The sequence below is a fragment of the Chiloscyllium punctatum genome, chromosome 11 (genome assembly GCF_047496795.1).
Source record: "Chiloscyllium punctatum isolate Juve2018m chromosome 11, sChiPun1.3, whole genome shotgun sequence".
Classification (NCBI taxonomy): Eukaryota; Metazoa; Chordata; class Chondrichthyes; order Orectolobiformes; family Hemiscylliidae; genus Chiloscyllium; species Chiloscyllium punctatum.
The window spans coordinates 115,362,032-115,379,391 of record NC_092749.1 but is presented as its reverse complement, the minus strand read 5'-3'; the positions used below and the strand labels follow the sequence as shown (position 1 = coordinate 115,379,391).

Below are 17,360 nucleotides of genomic sequence, written 5' to 3'. Positions count from 1 at the left end.
AAGGTTATAAGAGATAGGATACTGGATTAGTGGTGCTGGAAGAGCACAGCAGTTCAGGCAGCATCCAACGAGCAGCGAAATCAACGTTTCGGGCAAAAGCCCTTCATCAGGAATAAAGGCAGTGAGCCTGAAGCATGGAGAGATAAGCTAGAGGAGGGTGGGGGTGGGGAGAGAGTAGCACAGAGTACAATGGGTGAGTGGGGGAGGAGATGAAGGTGATAGGTCAAGGAGGAGAGGGTGGAGTGGATAGGTGGAAAAGAAGATAGGCAGGTCGGACAAGTCAAGGAGACAGTAACTGAGCTGGAAGTTTGAAACTAGGATGAGGTGGGGGAAGGGGAAATGAGGAAGCTGTTGAAGTCCACATTGATGCCCTGGGGTTGAAGTGTTCCGAGGCGGAAGATGAGGCGTTCTTCCTCCAGTCGTCTGGTGGTGAGGGAGCGGCGGTGAAGGAGGCCCAGGACCTCCATGTCCTCGGCAGAGTGGGAGGGGGAGTTGAAATGTTGGGCCACGGGGCGGTTTGGTTGATTGGTGCGGGTGTCTCGGAGATGTTCCCTAAAGCGCTCTGCTAGGAGGCGCCCAGTCTCCCCAATGTAGAGGAGACCACATCCAGAGCGCTTTAGGGAACATCTCCGAGACACCCGCACCAATCAACCAAACCGCCCCGTGGCCCAACATTTCAACTCCCCCTCCCACTCTGCCGAGGACATGGAGGTCCTGGGCCTCCTTCACCGCCGCTCCCTCACCACCAGACGACTGGAGGAAGAACGCCTCATCTTCCGCCTCGGAACACTTCAACCCCAGGGCATCAATGTGGACTTCAACAGCTTCCTCATTTCCCTTCCCCCACCTCATCCTAGTTTCAAACTTGCAGCTCAGTTACTAACTCCTTGACTTGTCCGACCTGCCTATCTTCTTTTCCACCTATTCACTCCACCCTCTCCTCCTTGACCTATCACCTTCATCTCCTCCCCCACTCACCCATTGTACTCTGTGCTACTCTCTCCCCACCCCCACCCTCCTCTAGCTTATCTCTCCATGCTTCAGGCTCACTGCCTTTATTCCTGATGAAGGGCTTTTGCCCGAAACGTTGATTTCGCTGCTCGTTGGATGCTGCCTGAACTGCTGTGCTCTTCCAGCACCACTAATCCAGTATTTGATTTTCAGCATCTGCAGTCATTGTTTTTACCTATAAGAGATAGGATTTATAATCATCTAGAGAGGAATAGTTGGGCTGTGGAAAGCGAGTGCATGTGGGAATGTATGCCAAGATGAGTTGATGCTTTTCTATTCTTTTCGTTCTCTGCTCTAAAGGCAGGTCTTTGGCTCATTGTCTGTTTGCTGATGCTTCATCCTGAGCTGTTTTTATTGGCATTTTGTTTTTAATCAGTGGCATTTGCCATTGCCTGTCACACTCTAGGGTGGGATGATGAAGCAGTTCCTAAGTCTATCCCAGCTATAACAGGAGTCAAACCTCTGCTGTTGATGTTATTCTCTTCCACATTCTAGCCAACTGTGCTAACTGGCTCACATTAATGTTTGCAGGAGGTGGAGGGAGGTGGTGGTGCTGGGGTTGTTTTACCTTCTTGGGCTGCTTATTGTTACACACTGAATTGCTGCCTCCACATGCTCTCTTGGACTGTTTTCTTGGTGCAGCTTTCGATTTGGAATATTTGAATATTTTTTCATCCTCGTCTTTCACTTTGTGCTTATCTTTCCCATTCTTTTTGTCTTCTCTTTCTTGTCCTGCTTGGATTTGGAACTGGGTAATGAACCAGGCCAGGTGTTAGATTTGGAGGTAGGTGAGCACTTTGGTGAGAATTCGGTTATGTTTACTTTAGCAATGGAAATGGGACAGGTATAAACCACAGGGCACCAGTTATGGCTGGGGAAGAGGCAATTATGATGCAATTAAGCAAGATTTAGGATGCACAGGATGGGGAAGGAAACTGCAAGGGATGGGCACAATGTAATGTGGAGCTTATTCAAGGGACGACTACTGCGTGTCCTTGATAATTATGTACCTGTCAGGCAGGGAGGAAGTGGTCGAGTGAAGGAACTGTGGATTACTAAAGAAGGTGAAGATCCTTGTCAAGAGGAAGAAGGAGGCTTATGTAAAGATGAAACATGAAGGCTCAGTTAGGGCGCTTGAGAGTTACAGGTTAGCCGAAGAGATAGGAGAGGCACTAAATTAATATTTTTCATCAGTATTCAGGCTGGAAAAAGGCAATGTTGTCGAGAAGAATACTGAGATACAGGCTACTAGACTAGATGGGATTGAAGTTCATAAAGAGGTGGTGTTAGCAATTCTAGAAAGTGTGAAAATAGATGAAGTCCCCTGGGCCATGTAAGATCTATCCTCGGATTCTCTGGGAAGATAGGGAAGAGATTGCAGAGCGATTGGCTTTGATCTTTATGTCATCATTGTCTACAGGAATAGTGCCAGAAGACTGGAGGATAGCAAATGTTGTTCCCTTGTTCAAGAGGAGTATAGACAACCCTGGTATTTATACACCAGTATGCCTTACTTCAGTTGTGGGTAAAGTTTTAGAAAAGATTGTAAGAGATATGAATTATAGTCATCTAGAAAGGAATAAGTTGATTGGGGATAGTCAGTACGGTTTTGTGAAGGTTAGGTCGTGCCTCACAAGCCTATTTGAGTTCTTTGAGAAGATGACCAAACACAGGTGGATGAGGGTAAAATGGTTGATGTGGTGTATATGGATTTCAGTAAAGCGTTTGATAAGTTCCCCATGGTAGGCTATTGCAGAAAATAACGAGGCATGGGATTGAGGGTGATTTAGTGGTCTGGCTCAGAAATTGGCTCGATGTAAGAAGATAGAGTGGTGGTTGATGGGAAATATTCATCCTGGAATTTAGTTACTAGTGGTAACTAATTGCATCCACTGCTGTTTCTTATTTTTATAAATGACTTGGATGAGGGGATCGAAGGATTGGTTAGTAAATTTGCGAGCGACACTTAGGTCGGTAGAGTTGTGGACAGTGCAGAAGGATGTTGCAGGTTATAGAGGAACTTAGATAAGCTGCAGAGCTGGGCTGAGAGGTGGCAAATGGATTTCAATGCAGAAAAATCTAAAATGATTCACTTTGGAAGGAATACCAGGAACACAGAGTACTGGGCTAATGGTAAGATTCTTGGGAGTGTGGATGAGCAGAGAGATCTTGGTGTTAGCTTTTATTGGTAGAGGGATTGAGTTTTGGAGCCATGAGGTCCTGTTGCAGCTGTACAAAACTCAAGTGCGGCCGCACTTGGACTATTGCATATAGTTCTGGTCACCGCATTATAGGAAGGATGTGGAAGCATTGAAAAGGGGGGGTGCAGAGGAGATTTACCAGGATGTTGCCTGATATGGAGGCAAGGTCTTATGAGGAAAGGCTGAGGGACATCATGAGAGAGAAGAAGGTTAAGAGGTGACTTAATAGAGGCATACAAGATGATCAGAGGATTAGATTGGGTGGACAGTGAGAGCCTTTTTTCTCAGATGGCAATGGCTAGCATGAGAGGAGAAAGCTTTAAATTGAGGGGTGATGGACATAGCTGAAAATGTGTTGCTGGAAAAGCGCAGCAGGTCAGGCAGCATCCAAGGAACAGGAGAATTGACGTTTTGGGCATAAGCCCTTCTTCAGGAATTATGCCCGAAACGTCGATTCTCCTGTTCCTTGGATGCTGCCTGACCTGCTGCGCTTTTCCAGCAACACATTTTCAGCTCTGATCTCCAGCATCTGCAGTCCTCACTTTTTCCTCGGGTGATGGACATAGGATGGATGTCAGATGCAGTTTCTTTACTCAGAGAGTAGTAAGGGCGTGGAATGCCTGCCTGCAACAGTATTGGACTCGTCAACATTAAAAAGGCATTAAAATGGTCATTGGATAGACATATGGATGATAAAGGAATAGTGTAGGTTAGATGGCTTTAGATTGGTTTCACAGGTTGGTGCAACATTGAGAGTCGAAGGGCCTGAGCGGCGTTGTAATGTTCTGTGTTCTAACAGAGCCATGACCATCAGGTCAATGCTAGTCTGCATGCTCCGTATGATCTTCCCATCTAAGTTCATCTAACCCTATCAATTCACATGTTCCTTCCCCCTTCACACACTTACCTCAAGTCCCCTTAAATCCATCTGTGCTGCAACCACTTGTGACAGAGAATTCTGTGTTGACAGCACTGTATAATGAAATAAAAAATTCCTGAATTCTTTATTGCATTGATTAATGACTATATTTATGAGCTCAAGTTCTGATGCCCTCATGACTAAAACAATTTCTGGACAACAACAAAAGAGACCCATTATTATAGCACCATTAATGAGCACTGGACATTTCAATGTGCTTCGCAGATAATGAACCTTTTCAAAGTGTTGTCACTGTTGTGTTGCAGAAAAATTGGCTGCCAATTTGTACACAGCAAGCTTCCACAAGCAACAATGTAATGATCTGTGAATATCTGTTGTGATGTTGATTGAAGGATCAATCTTGGTCAGTGTACCAGGTATATCAGCCTGTTCTTTTTTGAAACAGTGCCATGGGATTTTTATGTCCACCTGAGAAGGCTCATACAGGATCATTCAACAATGCAGCCTGATTCAGCATTGGAGTGTCAGCTTTAATTTTCATGCTTAAGCTCTGGACTTGGAATTGAACCTGGTACCTTATGACTCAGAGGCAATAGTGCAACTAACTGAGCCTTGCTGACATAAAACACCACAAAAGCAAAATACTGCAGGTGCTGTAAATCTGAAATAAGAACAAAATGACAAATATTGAGTCAGTCAGGTCATATACATGGACAGTAAAGTGATATTCAAATTTTAAGTTGATCCCTCCTTAGAGCTGATGCAAAGAATCCCAGTGGATAAAGATGGAAAAGGAATGTCTGATTGAGTGCAAGATAGGAGAGATTAACTAACAGATGAGTTGGTGATTCAAGGCCAAAGAGAGTGAGAATGGGACAAGTACAAAAACAAACAAAAATATATTGTGTCAATAGCAGAACAGGACCAACTGCCAGCCAAAAGCAAGCTCCAACCAAAAAATGAGGCTAGAACTGAAGTTTGCAAAGAGAAAGGAGACAAAATGATGGGACAGAATACAATCTGAAATTGGTGACCATAGTGTTGAGTCTGGACAGTTATTATGTGGCCTTCATTGGCCAAGAAGGACGTGCCAGATTACTATGTCTCTCCTTTCTTTCTCACGAAGTCAGATTCAGAAACTGTTCTGTTCAAAGTGGCCAGATGCATCTGAAGTGCAAGGCGAAGGAAGTTAAAGTACCTAGCTATGTCTCACTTCTATCTCCAACTTTATTTCAGTGGTGTGAGTGGCCCGACCCTGACCTCAGCTATTCCAACCTGACATCCTTCCAACTACTTCGATTGTGGTTGATGGATCATTCTCCATTCTGCCCATCAACTCCCTACTTGACTTCCTTCCTTCCTCTTCTCTCAATAGAGTCTCATGGGCTAGCTGAAGGTTCTTCTATACACCCTCCTTCCATCTTTCCTTCCTCCGTGTCCCCTCTCCATTACCAGAGGCAAATGTGAATTATACCCAACCCCCTCACATTAGCCATATTAACACCTTCCCTGCACTGATTTCTGCCTGGACCAGGGAGAATTTGCAGCTAAATCTGTCTAACTCTGTCCCTGCTTTGTAAGCAAAGAGCCAAAAAAAATCACTTTGTTAATTGCTTATTTCATATTTTAAAAATTTCTCATATTGATGTTAGTGTTTTTTTGTTCAAGTTTTGTGTTTGCTTACCTAAAAATTTTTTTCAATTCACATTTAATGCTGAAAATTAGATTTCAGGCACTTGGCCCTGGGTCTCCTGCTGAAGAGGAATGACAGGCTCAAAAGCTTTTTGGAAAACCATCCAGAGGATTTCTCTTTGCTCTAAAAGAAATGAGAAGTGTTGGAGATTCTCAGCAGGTCTAGTGGCAGAGAGACAGAGGTCTAGTCAGTGACCATATGTCAGAACTCATACAGACTGTGGACCTGAAATGTCTAACTCTCTCTCCACAGATGCTGTTAGACTTGTTGAGTTTTTCCACATTGTCTTGCTTTCCTATATGTATTTTATGCTGGGCATTTGAAGTTATGATTAGTTTCAATTTAAATGAAAACATACATTTCATTCCACATGAAGAAGGGTCACATGACCTGAAATGTTAAGACCATAAGACACAGGAGCAGAAATTAGGCCATTCAACCCATTGACTCTGCTCTGCTATTCGATCATGGCTGATAAATTTCTCAACCTCATTCTCCTGCTTTCTCTCAGTGACCCTTGATCCCCTTATCTATCTCAGTCTTAAATATACTCAACAACCCTGGCCTCCACAGCCTTCTGTGGCATTGAATTCCATAGATTCACCACTCTTTGGTGAAGACATTTCTCCTTATCTCCATTCTAAAAGGTCTTCCTTTTACTCTAAGGCTGAGCCTTCAGGTCTTCGTCTCTCTTACTAATGGAAGCATCTTTAGTAAGAGATGCTTACTAAAGCAGGCTATTCATTATTCTGAAAGTTTCAGTTAGATCCCGCCCCCCCATCATCCTTCAAAGTTCCATCGAGTATAGATGGAGTCCTTAAATGTTCCTCATATGTTAAGCTTTTCATTCCTGGGACTATTTTCGTGAAACTCCTCTGAACCCACTACGGGGCCAGTATATCCTTCCTGAGATATGGGGCCCAAAACCACACACTGTACTCCAAATGTGGTCTGACCAGAGCCGTATAGACCCTCAGAAGTACATCCCTGCTTTTATAGAGTCATAGAGATGTACAGCACGGAAACAGGCCCTACAGTCCAACTTGTCCATGCCAACCAGATATCCCAACCCAATCTCATCCCACCTGCCAGCACTTGGTCCATATCCCTCCAAACCTTTCCTATTCATATACCCATCCAGATGCCTTTTAAATGTTGCAATTGTACCAGTCTCCACCACTTCCTCTGGCAGCACATTCCATACACGCATCATCTTCTGCGTGAAAAAGTTGCCCCTTAGGTCTTTTTTATATCTTTCCCTTCTCACCCTAAACTTATGTCCTCTAGTTCTGAACTCCACCACCCCAGGGAAAAGACTTTGTCTATTTATCGTATCCATGATTTTATAAACCTCTATAAGGTCACCCCTCAGCCTCCGACGCTCCAGAGAAAACAGCCCCAGCCTTTTCAACCTCTCCCTATTGCTCAAATCCTCCAACCCTGGCCACTTCCTTGTAAATCTTTTCTGATTCCTTTCAAGTTTCACAGCATCAAGTCCTCTCAAAATAAATGCCATCATTGCATTTGCCTTCCTAACCACTGACTCAACCTGCAAGTTTACCTGGACTAGAACTCCCAAGTATCTTTATACTTCAGGCTTCTGAATTTTCTCCCCATTTAGAAAGTAGTCCATGCCTCTATTCTTCCTACCAAAGTGCATGACCTCACACATTGTACTCCATCTACTACTTCTTTGCCCATTCTCCTAACCTCATTAGAGACAAAAAAGTTCTGCAGAGGCTGGAATCCAGGGTAGACAACAATACAAGCCAGGCAGCATCAGGAGATGGAGAAGTCGACATTTCGTGTGTAACGTTTCTTCAGGACTGGAGGTGGATATAAGGGGAGCTGCAGATAAAGGGGGTGGTGAAATGGGGGATAGATGAAGATAGGCAAAGGGTAGAACCTGGTTAGTCAGTGGGAGGAATGAATCCGGTAGGTGGCTTGTCTACCTCTCTCCTAACCTGTCCAAATCCTTCTGCAGTCTCCCTGCCTTCTCAATGCTACCTGTCCCTCTACCTATCTTTGTATCATCTGCAAATGTAGCCAGAATACCCTCAGTTCCTTCATCTAGATCATTAATGTATAAAGTGAAAAGTTGTGGTCCCAACACTGACCCGTGCAGAACACCACTTGTCACTGGCTGCCATCCTGAGAAGGACCCTTTTATGCCCACTTTCTACTTTGTGCCAAATAGCTAAGCTTCTATCCATGCTAGCACCTTGTCTCTAACACTATGGGCCCTTATCATAACTGTGATTACTCTCCACAGATGCTGCCAGATCTGTTGAGATTTTCTCAGCAATTTCTGTTTTTGATTCAACTTAGTGTAGTTTGCAGTTAATAAGGCCATATTTTTGTTTAGCAGATGGTTTTTGGAAGACATTAGGAGTGCTAAATCAGGGATAGCTGGCTTGCTGTGATGTAGAAATTCAATCAAAAGACTTTGAATTGCTATAACTCTGGATTTATTAGTTTTTTGACTTATTTTACAGCTGTTTTGCATGTAGACAGACTTGTTCATTCTGAAATGAGTTTTGCAATTGAATAATGTAACAGCAGCTAATAGTGTGACAAATTATTTAGTATTATTCACAACAGAATTGTCTAACAATATGATATCACCTGAATAGCAATAAGGAGAAGTTTTCACCCATTTGCATTTGAAACAAATAGCTTTCTAGGTGTTTACAAATATAAATGATAAAAGAACAGAAGGTGTATTGCTTGAAGTGGTTTTTAAAAATGTTGGCACCTCAGTTAACATGAAAATTGTGTACTGCCCTAAAGTTTGTGTGGTGCTTGTGTCATTTCAATTATTTATGCAAAATTATTTTAACGTTTTGCTTAACATGAGAAGTGCAGAGGATAAAATATCCACATCACTCCAGCTGTAAAATTAAAAAAGTTTCATTTTTAAATTTTTGGCTTTAGGATAAATTTGGTTGTCTAACTTTACACCCACCTGGAATATCTTGAGAGACCGCCTATGCTGACTGAGAGGATTTCCTTCCACAGGAGGCTCTTTGAAGTTGAAAAACAATGACTTTCATTGCTTTCCTTTACACTATCGGTTCCTATACGTCAGTGATGAAAGCAAGGTAGCAGGAAAAGACTTGTATTTGCTTTAAACAAAGAGGAGCTCAGATCAGTCTGATTTTTCATTCAATTTAGCTTTCTTCAATGGATTTAATGCAATATGAAGCTGGCTTGAGAAAATCACAATGAATTGGCAAGCTAACTGAATTAACCCAGCTTAAAGGAATAAATTTGTAAAGTGGCAGAAGTCCCTTGGCATAAAAAGGTTTCCCAAAATGGGATTTGTGAGCTAATCATACTGATATTTTTACACCTTACTAGGCTTAGACTGATCTTTATTTGTTCGCAAATGCCAGGCCTTAGTAACATGTTGTGGAGGAAATAAATGTTACGAGGTTTATCTCTGCTGCAAGTGAGTTTGAAAAGCCTCTTTGTATGTGTATATTATTTATATGTTATTATTATTTGAGTTTTCGGGAGGTATATTGAAGAGTCCAGTATGCCAGTAATTAGAATTTTTCTTTTTGGCTTCTTTGTCTACATCTATTTGTGGTGGTGTTACTTAACAAGATTCCATTCAGTGGTTATATCTGTTGATTTGTAACACTTCTACAGCCGTAAAGTTGCAAAACATTAGTCTGCATTAATGTGTTTACATCTGTGTAAGAGGGAATAAGGTTTGTGTAATCTTTTTTTTACATTATTCAGCTTCTAATAGAATTCATCTTCTGTTTAACATCAACCACACTTAGTCAATTTTTATTAGAATTGTCTTATAAGCTTCAGTCAGCATTTTTTTAGAAATTTAAAATATAGTCCCAAAGCAGCTTTTCTCACAAGGGGCAATTGACTGAAGATTGAATATGTTTGTAAATGCAGTTTAGATATTTGTAAATGAGGCATTCTGTGATTGTAGGAGAGGGTAAACTGTTACCTTCTCTTGAGAATTCTGCATCCCATACCTCCTCAAGGCAAGAGAATAGGCTGTTAGAGGACCCCCTCATTACTGATTGTCTTAATGCAGAGGAAGGGCACAGCCTTGGTAGCATTTGATAACCAGTTTCAACATTCAGTAGGCTAAGCTATTAGTCATGCATCTCAGCCTTTTTCTATTTACTTTCAAAACACTTAGAAATAATACAAGATTAGCAGCAGAATGCAATATTTTTTGGGTACAACGTACCCTGGTATCTGCTTCTCCCACACACCATAGTTCTTGGGTCCTTGGGGAACGGCAAATGCATAAATATTGGCGGCCTGGAAAAGAGAAGCTGAAAATTACATTGTTAATGTGTTAATAAATCACACAAATATTTGGATCATAAAATGTAAGTCAGCAATTTTCCATTCTTTATTCTACACCAGTACTCCTTAACCTTTAGCCTGTCATAGTAGGTTTTTTCAATTGGCACAATATTAGAAATTAGTTCTTGTCAGAAACTGGCAGGTAAATTGGTAATTTCCTAAATAGATGATAGCAAGCTAGAATAAGGGAACAAAGCAATTACTTTAGATGTTAGTATTTAATATATAGAGCTGATGTAAATCATGACTTAAAGATTATTTGTGTGAGCAAAGATTTTATCTTTTGTTAAACTTCATCTTTGCAAATATATAGGGAACTAAACTGTTTTATTGAATATAAATTTAGACAAATGTTGGATAATGATATGAAAACAATTGTTAATCCCTGGCAGAATGAAATGGAGGATCATCGTGCTGAGCGTTTGCGTCAAGCCACCGAACGTTTGCGAAGTCCTGTGGTGTTCAATAAAGATTCAGCTGTGAGACGAACCCATCTTCAGTCATTTAGTCAGTATGTGGAAAGCAGACCAGGTGAGAAATTCGTGAGATAAGAATGTTAAAATATTATATAGCACTTCATTTTCTCTAGCTGCCAGAGATGCTTTTTATAAGATTGAAATTAACCTCCTCTGTAAGAATAACCTCCTCTGCTCAAGGTGGAGTTAATAATTTTAACCAATTTCTGAATATCTTATCCTTTTTTTTAATAAAAAGAGGTTAAAAGGCAAAGATCAATACAAGAAGATGCAAAAAAAAGAAATGAAGAAAGAACGGAAATATGTGAAACAACTCCGAGAAAGCCATCAGAAGATGAAGTACTTGGTGTACGTTAAATTTTTCTGTGCTTTACTGATTGTTATTATTTCTTGGGTCATATAAAGAAATGCTGTCTTCATTGGTAAAAAAATGAGATGTTGGGTTTTCAGATGTCAATCTCTCACATTTTCAATGCAAAGTGAAAGGGGTGCACCACTGAATTAGTCTGCAGTGTAGTGATAATTGTCAGATAAAAGATGAATTTTTCAGACTTGCACAGCTTCAACATCCTTGAGACATTTCCATCAGGGCACTTCCCATAAAGAGATTCCAGTATTGATCTACCAGGAGGATTTTAATTATTACAAAAGTGGATACTGCAAGCTTCAGTTGGAAGGGAAAGTCACAGGAGACCTGCTAGAATTTCCCAGACAACCCATTTTGTTGGCATGGGTTAATGGGTGTTCAACCTTTCCATTATACAGATCAGCCATGAATTACCAACTGAATGATGTTTGCGTTAATATAATATATATGATAATTTTTTCACTTAATTAATGGGGAGGTTCAGCACAGTGGGAAAATGGGCTGATCATCTGTAAAATTGATTTGTGAGGAAAGATTTGATGGAATGAAAGGAGGAAACTTATTGATAGACAGTTACCAAAATAATTCAGGAAAATGTATTATCTTAATTATGGTAATTTTACCCCAAAAATTTACATTGATCATTATAGTGCATAAAATGGAAAATGTATCAGATTGGCTGTATTGGCAGGTGTTTACTACATGGTAAACATTTTTAAAAACAAGATTTCACATCTGAAGAAAAATGTATACTCACATTTAACTTTTCTTTGGAAATTCTGATGTTAGCTGCACTTTGGGCAAAATTTGTAAGCACCAAAATATGTTTTATGGCGTACGCTAGATTAAAAAAAGCATATCTTTTTATAATTGTATTATATATTTTGTTTAATGTCGTGATTTTTTTTCTTGTCAACAGAAAGGGTTCAAAGACACGAGTCAGTATGTTGTTGGAGAATTGGCAGCATTGGAGAATGAGCAGAAGCAAATTGACACACGGGCCGCAGTGGTGGAGAAGCGTCTTCGCTATCTCATGGACACAGGTACGGTGCCCAATTACACTGTAAACAGTTTTGGCAAATTGAGTGTTCACAAACTCTTATAGAGTTTGAAAATGTGAATCTTTGAAGCTTGAATGTTCAGCAAACTGCCTTGAAAATGAAAGGCTGTGAGTCGCAGCCACCTCTCTGGGCACTGGTGATAAGAGTGCCTTCATGGGAAGTGATAACTCAACCTGATACTGTGTGAGCCAGCACTATTGAACAGTGTGTTCATCCATGCAGAGCTGGAATACATATCCGTGCCTCATTGATATGCTGCAGCAAAATGTGAGATCTCTACTGTTCTACTGATTCAGAGGAAAACAGTTGCCCTGCTGAAGCCAAGTACTGCATGAAACCATATGCAGTGCAAATGGAAGCTTGTGTTGACTAAACAGCAAAAATTTGAGTGTTGTTATAGATACTCAACAATTATTTTTCACAAGAGTAGGTCAGAAGATTTCCATGTTATTTTCAGCTTCCTTTACAGTAATAGTATGACAGCACGATGCTCTGATACTACATACACAAGTTGTATTTAGTAGATACTACATCGAGATAGCTATTTTAAAAAAAAGCTTGTCATGGTTTTAGATGTAAGGAAATGAGACAACAGAGCCAAGGTGAAATGTGGTACAGCCTTTACCTAGCTAATGTCACTGAAGCATTTAGGCCTGTACGTTTATTCACCCAGTGCACATGTTTTGGCTGCAGTGCAGAAACTGAAGATGCCAAATGAAGAGCATGAATTGTATACATGTAGCCAGAAATGTGTTTCCTATCATGTTGGGTGAGAATAGACCAGGTATGTCATTCACCTATACCTCGCACAATTGTTAGGATCTTTGCATAAGCAAATAAGAATAAGCAATAACTTTTGATTCAAGGTTTCCTCTCCAACTTTGGTACTGGCTGTCAGACTGCACGAAGGGAAACCTGTCCTATGTATCACCTGCAATTAACAAAGCAAGTATCTTATCTGAGTGTGGAACCAGGAGGATCAGGAGTGATCTACTTGACCCCACATAGAAGGGATTAATCACCAATGCTTCTTGCCCTCCTCTCACCAAATCAATCAATCTAGGCCCGCTACTCTGATCTCCCTTTTTCATTCTTTGGTCTTTTCTGGAAGGCTGATATACACACTCTATTAAATGAGCCCCAAACTCCAATATCTGGAAAGCATCAGACTTCATCATTCCTGCTTAGGATATTTATCCAATCCTGCCACAATGGACCATGGTCCTGAATTTCTGAATCTTTAGGCACTTGTGAAACACAATATTTGCAAATTAGTGACTTTCCAAGATGTTAAGTGACCATCTTTAAATTTTAAAAGCTCAGTGTAAATTCAATTACAATTTTTGCTTCTATTTAAAATTCTTGTGTCTCTCTTATTCCAATGCCACCCCAAGCACATTAAGCAGAAGTCTCTAGCCAAGATTTTGAACAGGTGACTAGTTTTTTTTTGCCAGTCGAACACTTAAACTACCTGTTAGGGAAATATGAAATTGTTCTTAGTTTACACATTTGTATATTTAAAATTTTCAAGTCAAAGCAAGTGGTTTCGAAGATGTATCTGGCCTTGATGAACTAGGACTCAGTGCTGAAAGGACTTTGGAAGATTTTACAGATTAGATTTGACCTGCTGAAATGGCTGAAATTTTCCATTTTAGGTCCAACTACAGAGACCTAAACAGCAGCTGAGCCTTGTTTGTGTCAGTTTTTATTTTCTATTGACATGGAAAATATTCTATGATTTTTAATTTCAAGCAATGTAAGATTGAGAATGAGACAAGAAAAATGAGTCACAAAAAAAAGAGAGCTGCAGTTCTGTGATCTTCAGTAGAAAGAAGATGGAGCATTGTACAAAATTTGCTATTGATTTAATACCTGCCTTTCCTGGAATACTGGGAGACAAGCTCGTTCTCGTAAAGTTGTAACCTATCTACCTTTTTCTCAATACATCTATAGCCTGAGATTTGTTTTCAGCTGGTATTGATATTTTGAGGTATTGGATATCTATACAGTTATAGCAGCTTTGTGCATTGTTTCCATTGTGGGGGTCACTCACTGCAGCCAGCACCTGAGGATCCAATTGTTGAACCATTCCATTCATACAGCAGGGGATTTGAGTGAAGGAGACCTCAGGAAGCACTTGCTACGTCAGGAAGTAAGTTTCACATTGGATTGTAACCAGTTTTGACAATTCAGTGAGGGGAGACTCCCACAGCACCCCGTCAAAATAACTTGAAAAGCTGTCTCTTTCCCAATTGTTTCCATGCTTGCTCTCACTTTCGCTGATTCTTGCTTTCACTCTTTGTCACTCTATTGTGCTTGATTTCTAATTCCACTTGTTCTCGTTGTCTCTCACTCTTTCTCTCTTACTTTTCATTTCTTGTTTTTGCTCACTCGTGCTCTCGCTTTCTCCCAGGCACAGTGGGAGCTGAGTTTCGCATAACAAGAGGCAACATGTGTTATGAAATCTGGCCCAGTTTAGCTTTAAAACCTTAGTTAGAGAAGGTGAGCTCATCTTCAAAGAGTGAGTAAATCACATCTTCATTGGTTCCCATTACTAAGACAGAAGTGTTGGGAGCTCAATTGTACTTGCTGTGAAACTGTATAAAGTTATTTAATGAGAACGATTTGCAACTGTCAGTCATCTCAGTAAGTGCTGTTTCAGTCTGTTTTCCATATTTCAGATGTCAGTTTTTGCGACCAGAGTTGTATGTTAATGAGATTTCTCAGTTATGCTTTTTCTAATTGGGTATTGCTAAAAGGTTGCAATGCAGTTATAAGGGATGAGAGGTAAATTTGGTAAAGTGGTTGGTGTCCAAGAATCTAAATCAATATCTGATACAAAGCCTATAAATTGTGATAGTGAGTGTGCTGTAAGGTATGTTTTCGATATATATTTTGATATAATTTATTTTGTTCTTTTCATCTTGGACTAGTGGCATATCGGTTTTCTGTGTCAAAATGGATTTAATGATTAATCTGTAGGTATCTTTGCAGCCGTGGTGATTTCTTTTAAAACACGGTATTAGAGAGAGACTTCCTGAAGTATCGTGGAGTATTGTTTACATTAGGAGAATTTATGAATGAACAAAGTAAACAATGTGCATTAGACTTCAAATTGAAGATGCAGGAATAGATGTTTGGACTTAGGGGAGCACCCATAACTTGGAAGAAAGCTTTTTAATTTCAACCAACTTGGGCAGTTTTGCAGAAATCTTGGCTGAATTTGGATGTGTGAAGCAGTTTCTCCTGAGAAAGGGAGACAGTTTAGGACTGTTAAGAAAGAGGTTACTTCTGTGTAGTGAGTTTTAAATGTTTCAGACCAAAAGTGCTTGGTTAAAACCCTGAAGGAGTAACATGAAGCTGAGAAATTATAAAGCTGAGAAACTTTAAATTTAGTTATAGGATGAATCAAAGAAGAGACAATCAAATGCTCATGACTGGGAAGTGAAACCACAGCTAAGTCAGACCTTTGTGTGATTTTTAACTTTGTACACCCCAGTCCAACACCGTCACCTCCAAATCATAAGTCAGACCTACGTGACCTCTTTGATATTTGAGTATTGTAATGGAATGCTGTTGCAATGAGTGGGATTTTTATTACGTTTCAAAATCTTTAAATGAATGTTATTCGTAAATGCTTTGATTTATTCTTTTTTTTAACATAATAAGCCTCTGCTTTATTGTTAAAGCTAAATCTGCAGCATGAAACAGGCCGATATATCACCACAAGATAAATGACTTGCTTATGCATCCTCATGTTGCTATTTTTCCCTCTCCTAAATAACGTGTTTTGTACAGTTAGTGAATGGAGAAGTGCATTTAGAAAGAATATGTAAAGGGTGTGCTGTAGATACCTCAGTTCCACCCAGTGCAAAACCGGAATTGATCCTAAGAACTCCCAAATGAATGCTTTGTGTCAAAGCAGTGCATTTTTCATACTAATATTCGCCACCAGCAAGGTACAAAATGAAGTGGAGACTGTAACACATTGTATTAATATTACAAATTGAAATACCAAGTTACAAATTAAAAATGCCAGAATTGATAGTATTTCTGTGTAATGAACTATATAGAAATTTGGGTAACTGAACATTTATTCGTTCTAGCACTTTAAATAATTTGCTGAGAAATTATACCATTCAATCGCAAGAAGTATGGTTGATTCATTTAAAATACTGTATGCTTTTAAGTTTTGTTTCTGCAGGCTATGTTGTTTGACATAATAGTGCTTAACTTAGCTACTGTTGAATTGTTGCAGTACTTTAATAGCACGCTGCGTCTGAATGCTACAATGTCACAAACCTCTGGAACTTGCAACTGATTAATTTTACTTCCTTACAAGACAATATCTCTGAGCAAGGTGGAAATCTCCCTTCAATTGCTGTGTCATTTCTGTTGGTTGTTCCTTAATTACTGGTCAGGTAGAATGGGCATTACATGTTTTAGTCAGACATTTTCCCTACCCTAAAGAAACTTTGAATAAAGTTGTTGGCATTTGCAGTACTATAATAGCGCAGTTCTAATTGCCACCACACTGATGCACTGCAGCAGTTCTCTGCTGGTGATGAAAATAATTTTTAAAAACAGGCTCTTTGTCAATCACAGAATTGCTCTGATGATTTGTTTTGTGCCAGTAACACTGATATGTGCTACAAAATACCTGATGAAATATGCCTTTTGTTTTAAAAAGTTACCAAGTCTTTTGGTGGTTACCAGAACTAAAAGGAATTCTAATTGTGTGATAGATGCAAAAAAAACGTAGGCGTGCTCAAAAAAACTGAAGGCAAGGTTAAATGTTATTTCTTGGAATTAATAAAATTAAATATCCACAAAAACTAGTGCAAACCATATTAAAGAACAAAATGCACTCCAGTTTATTTGCAGTTTTAAAACAAAGATTTTCTTTAAAGTTGTCAGTCATATGTTTTTGTTTTTACTTAGCAATAAATATTGTTTTACTTCTAGAGGTACTTTCTGAAGTGAATTCTGTAAGCATATGCACTTCTTGACATTTTCCATTATGGCGTCCCTCAATGAATTGAAAGTAATTGGGGTGGTTAATTTATTTACATGGAGCAGTTCACAGTGCCTTAAATAATAGAGATAATTGAACAAGAATTGTCAAGTGTGTAGTGATATCAGACATATTACAGAAGGGAATGTGCATAAAACTTCATTTCTATGCAGCCATTGTTTATGGTAATTAAGTACACAGATTTATCCCTTGGTTGCCTTCCAAGCTTATGGCAACTGCTATTGTTGTGTTCCATTAATATGTAATCAGGAAATAGTTTAATTTTCTAATCTGCAGTTTGAGAATTCACTTT

At 39.7% G+C, this 17,360-nt stretch overlaps 1 protein-coding gene across 5 annotated transcripts in view; it reads left to right on the top strand.

Annotated features, from left to right (window-relative positions):
- Positions 1–17,360, top strand: part of ehbp1 (EH domain binding protein 1) — a 398,936-nt gene that overhangs the window by 332,309 nt on the left and 49,267 nt on the right. For all 5 annotated transcript variants that reach the window (XM_072581599.1, XM_072581598.1, XM_072581595.1 and 2 more), the window contains 3 exons: positions 10,522–10,660; positions 10,844–10,953; positions 11,892–12,015. In XM_072581599.1, coding sequence (XP_072437700.1) covers positions 10,522–10,660; positions 10,844–10,953; positions 11,892–12,015 — 373 coding nt within the window. The remainder of the gene's footprint in view (positions 1–10,521; positions 10,661–10,843; positions 10,954–11,891; positions 12,016–17,360) is intronic.